The sequence below is a fragment of the Rattus norvegicus genome, chromosome 20, assembly GCF_021556685.1.
Source record: "Rattus norvegicus strain SHRSP/BbbUtx chromosome 20, alternate assembly SHRSP_T2T, whole genome shotgun sequence".
NCBI classification, from domain to species: Eukaryota; Metazoa; Chordata; class Mammalia; order Rodentia; family Muridae; genus Rattus; species Rattus norvegicus.
In genome coordinates this window covers 13280380-13288495 of record NC_141553.1, presented here as the reverse complement: position 1 = coordinate 13288495, position 8116 = coordinate 13280380, and the positions used below count along the sequence as shown (strand labels likewise).

The following is an 8116-nucleotide window of genomic DNA, read 5'->3' as shown; positions in this document are numbered from 1 at the left end:
ACCCATGCCTGATAATATAGGTTTTTGTTGGTGGGATATCATGTCTAGTTAGGACTTCGGTACGTAAGGAAGGCAGTTCTAAGAGAAATGCTCATAGGTTTAAAGCTTCTGTCTTATGAGTTGGTGATGTAAGGGTATATTAATAGGTCATTAGGAGTCATTTTATTACCATGTTCTTTTAGCTAGATAATAGTATTATTTTATCCCCTATGCCTGTTTAGTAGATAGTCAGGTCCTTAGTCCCTTTATCACTGTCAGGTACAGATTCCATTTCATGGAGTTGGCCTTAAATTCCATCACAAAGAATGGAATGGACAAACGAAACTCAAGACGGATGATCAAAATGTGAATGCTTCACTCCTTCTTTAAATGAGGAAAAAGAATACCCTTGGCAGGGAAGGGAGAGGCAAAGATTAAAACAGAGACTGAAGGAACACCCATTCAGAGCCTGCCCCACATGTGGCCCATACATATACAGCCACCCAATTAGACAAGATGGATGAAGCAAAGAAGTGCAGACCGACAGGAGCCGGATGTAGATCGCTCCTGAGAGACACAGCCAGAATACAGCAAATATAGAGGCGAATGCCAGCAGCAAACCACTGAACTGAGAATAGGTCCCCTATTGAAGGAATCAGAGAAAGAACTGGAAGAGCTTGAAGGGGCTCGAGACCCCAAAAGTACAACAATGCCAAGCAACCAGAGCTTCCAGGGACTAAGCCACTACCTAAAGACTATACATGGACTGACCCTGGACTCTGACCCCATAGGTAGCAATGAATATCCTAGTAAGAGCACCAGTGGAAGGGGAAGCCCTGGGTCCTGCTAAGACTGAACCCCCAGTGAACTAGTCTATGGGGGGAGGGCGGCAATGGGGGGAGGGTTGGGAAGGGAACACCCATAAGGAAGGGGAGGGGGGAGGGGGATGTTTGCCCGGAAACCGGGAAAGGGAATAACACTCGAAATGTATATAAGAAATACTCAAGTTAATAAAAAAAAAATAAAAAAAAGAAAAAAAAAAGAAAAAAAAAAGAATGGAATGGGCTGGTTGGTTACGCCCATTACCTTTGTGCCACTATTGCATAGCTATATCTTGCAAGCGGGTCACCGTTGTAGGCCACACGGTTTGTAGCTAGGTGATTGTGGTAATCATCTTTCTTCTCCACTAGCACGCAGAGCACTCTGCAGCATCAGGAAGGCTAGTCAGTAGGGGCGAAGCTTCTCGCTAGGCACCGGCTTGACGTCTCCACGTTCAAGGACATAAATAAATGTTGTCTTCAGCAACAGAGCATACCATCAGGTTATGGAGGATAACCGATAGCCTTGGCAATGCCCTGTGGTATTGGGGGTTTACATGGGGTTCCTTGCCAGTGATTCAGCAAGATGTAGCCCAATCCTGGCACTGGGGGATTTTACTTGGTGGCATAAGATATCTCATTAGACCTTGTCTCCTCATTAGGCGTTGAGTCCACTTTGATTACATTCACATATGTGCATATTCTAGAAGCTTCTACAGTGGGCTTCCATGTCTTCAAATGGCCTTTCTGTGTTATTTTTTTCTCCTCACATTCCCTCCTTTCCCTTCATTTCCATATCTCTTCCTAGTTAACCCCCAATTCTAGCTTCCCCTTTGAATCTCCATAACAGTGTATTCTATTTCCCCCTTCTTTAAGAAATTCTCCTTCCTCAGGCAAAGTTTAGAACAGAGGCAGAAGGAACACCCATTCAGAGCCTGCCCCACATGTGGCCCATAGATATACAGCCACCCAATTAGATAAGATGGATGAAGCAAAGACGTGCAGGCTGACAGGAACCGGATGTAGATCTCTCCTGAGAGACACAGCCAGAATACAGCAAACACAGAGGCGTATGCCATCATTAAACCACTGAACCGAGAACGGGACCCTCATTGAAGGAATCAGAGAAAGGACTGAAAGAGCTTGAAGAACAACAATGAACATATGAACAACAATGCCAAGCAATCAGAGCTTCCAGGGACTAAGCCACTACCCAAAGACTATACATGGACTGACCCTGGGCTCCAACCTCATAGGTAGCAATGAATATTCTAGTAAGAGCACCAGTGGAAGGGGAAGCCCTTGGTCCTGCCAAGACTGAACCCCCAGTGAACATGACTGTTGTGGGGGGACGGTAATGGGGAGGAGGATGGGTAGGGGACCACCCATATATAGAAGGGGAGGGTGAGGGGTTAGGGGGATGTTGGCCTGGAAAGGGAACAACAGTTGAAATGTAAATAAGAAATACCAAGTTAATAAAGATGGAGAAAAAAAAAAAAAAGAAATTCTCCCTCCTCAAATCCTTTACTAGGATCCTTAACCTCCGCAATCATTTGGATTCGTGATGCACATTTCAAACGCTTAACAAGCTAGCATCCATATATAAGAAAAACATACTCGTCCTCTTTGGCCTAGGTTCCCTTACTCAGAATGACTTTTTCCCCCCAGCTCCATTCATTTATCTCAAAAAAAAAAATTAAAGATCATCTGCATGTCAAAAGGAACTGAATTAAAGGGGAAGCCTATAGAACAGGGTGGGGGGAGGAGGCGGGAGCAGTGTTGGTGGGAGCAGCGTTGATGGGGAGGGTCATTGTCAGCTTTTGTGGGAGGTTAGTTTTAAGTCACGTATTTAACTAGAAAGCTGAGGGGAGGACACTCTGAAGGTTTACTTCTAAGGCCAACCAGGTGTCTTCCGAGTAGCCCGGATCCTGAGTCATGAGGTTCACCAGCACGTGCTTGAGGTTTCATTCAGTCTTCGAAGCATCTGACTCAGCCACCTCAAGCCCCGCCCACATCCTTCTGGGTGTGGTACAGCGGAGCCCTTGCCCTTTCTGCACAGCTTGCTGAGGTCTTGGTGTAGCCTACGACTTAGACAACGTGCTCTGGGCAACCTCAGTTTCAGTGGACAAGTTTCCCCAGGAATTTCATCTGTCTGATAAGGAACCTCTGTCGTCTATGCCGCCTGACTTTGTCCGGTCCTTGCCTGTCACCTCCCGTATTTTTCTTTATCTCCCCTTTGCGTGTCTTTATACTGGCGGCCAATTGTCGTCTGTCTACTACCTCCAGTGCTTGTCCCCAGCTCTGGCTTCTCTCCTTGATTTTCCAATTCCACTGAAGCTGGCACTCGTCACCTTAGAGAGAGAGAGCGCGCCTGAACACACAGGAGCAAACGGTTTAAAGGTCTCTGGTGCACAGAAGCCGCCTCTGCTCTCTTTCCCCACCTACCGGAGGCTGATCATTAACTTAGGACTTATATATATATATATATATGAAGAAGTGTCAATGCCTGCCATGGGAACAGCACTGCCTAGAGCCATGGCCAGCACAGCGAGTGTCAGCACCAGCACCGGAAGCTCAGAGCTGTCTTCACTGTCAGACAACATCAATAATCCTGCTGATATCTCTGTCATTGTCATCTACTTTGTGGTGGTGATGGCTGTTGGAGTGTGGGTATGTGGGAGCCCAGTGAGATTTCTGGGTGGGCCCTAAGGTCACAGGGGAGAACATGTCAGGGTAGAGCAGTGGAATGTTGGCCGGAGACAGTGTCTGTCCAAGGATCACTGTCTTTCTGCCTGGAGAATTTGCCCGTGTGTGGCATGAATGATATTTGCACTGAAGGAATTTGTTCTCCAAGCAAGACCATACTCTGAGCACAGCCAGGGCTGGCTGCACTCACTGTGCTTGGCACGCCTAGCACCCGGTATCAAAACCACAAAGGCCGTTTCTCTTATCTCAATTGCTTCTCTTCATTACTTATTCATTCATGTTCTTGCTCACCGAGTGGGAGGTTTAAACTGTGTATATTGTTTATTCCTTCTAGTATTGACTTTGAGGCTCAAACTTTTCTCTCAAAGACAGCTCTCCACATGTGAAATTCTGCTTTCGTGAGCTAAATTAAATCTTGGGTTTTCGAGCATAATTTCTTGAGGTGCTTCTTCCGAGTCATGATAAAACCGTGACTCGTACGTCCATTAAAAACTGATGGCTGCATCATTCGACCTGCAAAGTCACGTCTCTCAATGGCGGTGCGGGGAGGTGAAGCTGTGTGGAGCAGCTGCAAGGGGTTCCCTTGATCTTGGGCATACTTGGAGTTGATAACCTTCCCATTGTTTCCTTTTTCGCTCAGGCAATGGTGAAGACAAACCGAAGCACTGTTGGAGGATTCTTTCTGGCTGGTCGATCTATGACTTGGTGGCCAGTAAGTGGGTCAGGGGTTTCTGAGGATACACATTGATTGATAAGTCATCGTGGTAGCAGGAGTACTTGACAGCTTTCTTCTTTCTTTCTTTCTTTCTTTCTTTCTTTCTTTCTTTCTTTTGTTCTTTCATTCTTTCGTTCTTTCATTCATTCATCTGTCCGTCTGTCCTTCCTTCCTTCCTTCCCTCCCTCCTTCTCTCTTGCCCTCCACTCCCCCCACCCCTCCTATTCTGCCTCCTTCCCCCTCTCCCTCCCTTCCCCATCCCTTTACCTCCCCTCCTCCTTCCCCTCTCTCTCCCCTTCTTTCTCTTCCTCCCCTGCTCCCCAACCTTACATCCTCCACTTTAAGACTGCTATCTGGGATTCCAGAATGATCATACCATATAATCAATTAAAAACACCTTTAGCCTGGCTTCTGCAGACCTATCAATTCAGTTCCATTTTGTGTGCCCCTCCTCGGTTCTTATGAGAACCCTTCTTAACATTGATTACATCCCCGAATCCCTTTTCTACTCCCTCTCCTGAGCTAATCCGGCTCCTGCCTGGGAGATTATCTCCTCTCTGATCACAGTCACCCACTTCAGAGTCAGCTTAACTTCCTGATCACTCCAGCGCCGCCTTGCACATCCTGTTCTGTTCTGCACACTAACAGATTGCAGGCTCAGTTCACTGAGGTAACGTTCACAGTGATTCTCTTGGATGGTTGCCCGCCAGATTTTTTTGTTCTTCTGAGTTTTGGTATATATCTTCCTCAGCCCCATGTTTCATTGTGGTAGAGTCAGCTTATGCCTACATGAACCTAGAAAGTATCTGGGTTAGATTCGGTATACAGGGGGTGCTCAGAAAATGCTCCCTTCAACAGATGCTCTGCCCTGTCTAGATACCATAAAGGGAGATGGAATTAACAATCTGGTGACGGTGATAGAAGCAGATATAAGCATTGGCTTCCTGCTATTCTTTTTTGGGGGAAACAAGGGATCCTCAACTAATCCTAGAGTGGCAAACCAGCTCCCTCCTTGACCCACTCTCACATCTTCACACAAAGAATGATGTAAAGAGGGGTGTAAAACAGAGATAAAGACAGCACTGCAGGGTCTCATGGTCTAGTTCTGCCATCATGACCAGAGCTAGTCTCTGCCCACTGAGGAGCACTCTCCTTGCCTTAAGGACAGAAAGCCAGGGCTGTGGCTGTGAGAAGGAAGAGAAATCCCTCTGATGAACCTTTGAGTCTGTCCCCATCCAGTGCTGGTAGGAGATCTGGAATCTGAGGCTCCACGCAGAACCCATGGAGATACACTGATGTTCTCTTAAAGTAGGCTCTTCAGGTTTTTCAGTAAAAAGCCCTAAATGCAAGCCTCTTGGGCCTCAGAGGTCCGAGTCTATCATGGACACGCAATGATACCACTGCTACCCGAGGCACCTGTAATCAGTGTGCTGTGGCCTAGGAAACCAGGCACTGTGTTCCAGTGCAAGACCGATGGATGCTGAATTTTAACGTCCACCTTGTTGCAAATTTGTACATGTCACTTTTCAGATAAAATGAACCAATAGACAGAAAAGCTTTTAACTATACTCGGTGTGAATCCTGTTCTTGGCTCATGAGCCACAGAATAACCGGTAACAGACTAGATTTTGGAATGCTCAGATGTTCATTGCTTTTGCTGCAGGAAGCAGGACCTATACTTTTCAACGCCTACCTGAATCCAAGGACTCTTATTTCAGTGTTTTAAAGCTAACCTTTTGTCTAATGGTTCTCAACCTGTGGGTCCCAACCCCTTCGCTGGTGGTGGGGCGTATATTAGATACATTGCATTTCCGATATTCACATTACAACTCGTAACAGTAGCAAAAAAAAAAAAAATCACAGTTCCAGATGCAGCTATGAAATAATTTTATGGGGCTCATCACAGCCTGAGGAAGTGTATTGCAGGGTGGTAGCCTTAGGAAGGTTGAGAACCATGTCCTTAGTCTGATGGCTTTCCTTGCAGATGGGCGCCTCTCTGTTCGCCAGCAACATTGGCAGTGGTCACTTCGTGGGCCTGGCTGGGACAGGTGCAGCTACAGGAATCGCAGTCACAGCGTTTGAGTCACACGTGAGTGACAGAAACTCTCTTTGTTCTTTTCAGTCAAATCCACCTCTGGGTATTTTCAACAAAATGTATCCACGTTTTCAACAAAATGTATCCAGGAGTCCTTATCCGATATCCTCCGTTTTTGTTCTGGTTTTTATTTTCCCCTCCCCCAGTGTGCTCTTTCTTTGTCCTTGAGTGCTTCTGTGGCCTCCTTTTCCTGGGTAGTCATTCCCACCAGGATGTCACTTTTGTATAGTTCAAGCCCCACTTTCACTTGGTCCCTGTGATTGTTTGAGCTCACAGGTCTCCTTTCTGAGATGTCACCATGTGTGTCCATTCTTGAACCAGAAGGGAGGATTCAAAGCAAACAGAAGCATGCCGAGGAGAAGGCTCCAAGGTGGCTACACGTTTGCCAGAGCAGCACGGGGACTGGAGTTCAGATCCACAGAGGCCATGTGAACACTGAGGAGACAAGGGATCTGGCAAATTGGCTAGTCAGACTAGCCTGTGCCTGTGAGATTTCAGGTTGAATGAGAGCCCCTGCCTCAAAGAATAAGGTGTGATTAAATGAGGAAGATTCTCGTCATTAGCCTGGGACCTCCACACGTGTTGGTGCACACCATAGACTCAAGGAAAGAGAAATATGTATGTCAGGCATTTGGGACTTTCACCCCAGCACTGGAAGGGTAGGGGCAGGGGTGAGTTGGGGGTGGGGCAAGGGCAAGGGCAAGGACAAGGGGAGAAATGCAGGATTGAAGAGGCAGGGATGCAGACAAACGGAAAGGCAGAGAGAAAGGCCAAGAGGAAAAGGACAGAGGGGGCGAGGCAGACGCAGACAAATTTCTGTGAGTTCAGGATAATCTGGTTTACTTAGTAACTTCCAGTCCAGCCCGGCTACTTAATGACACCCTGCCTCAAAATGAATAGATATTTAAATGACAGGAACAACGTTATCTCCTATTTTCACGGCTTATGATCAAGTGGGAAAAACAAATGCACACCAACTGTGGTATGGAGAGGACAGAGACAGAAGCATTTGACACATTGAAGGATCACTCTGTGTAAATTATGTTTCCCTGTGGCTTTTTTTTTTCTTGGTAGGTTAAACAATACCAGGTGGTCAGCCTTAAACACATAGACATTTGAGCAGCATTAAATGGACTGGGCCAGTAGTGCATGTCCAAGCGCGCGCACACACACATACACACACACACACACACACACACACACACACAAACATACACACAAGCATACACACACATACACACATACACACACACAAACACACACTACATACACAAACATACACACGCACCCACACATACATAAACACACATACACACACATACACACATAAGCACACACACATACACACACAAACATACACACAAGCATACACACACATACACACACATACACGCACACACAAAAACACACACATACATACACAAACATACACACGCGCGCACACACATACACACATACATACACACACATATACACACACATACACACATGCATACACATACACACATACATACACATACACACACAAACATACACACACACAGGCACACACAGGCACACACATATACACACACATACACACACGCGCACACACACACACACACACACACACACCAGTAAGATAACTGAATATACGACAAACTGAAATAGATCATGAGACAGTGAGAGACACAGGAGGACTTGGGGATTAGGACTTCATTATGCTTGCAGCAATTCTCAAAAAAATCATTTTTAAAAGAGAGATCACACCGGAAGCATACCCACCATAGGTAACAGTAGGGGTTGTTGGCACACACCATGAGG

General features: G+C 46.3%; 1 protein-coding gene across 1 annotated transcript in view; it reads left to right on the top strand.

The window, feature by feature from the left end:
- Positions 1-3243: 3243 nt before the first annotated feature.
- Slc5a4 (solute carrier family 5 member 4) overlaps positions 3244-8116 on the top strand; it is a 43207-nt gene continuing 38334 nt past the window's right edge. The window contains 3 exon segments of the mRNA NM_001106383.1: positions 3244-3467; positions 4144-4215; positions 6203-6307. Of these exon segments, the coding sequence (NP_001099853.1) occupies positions 3300-3467; positions 4144-4215; positions 6203-6307 (345 nt within the window). The 5' untranslated portion in view covers positions 3244-3299.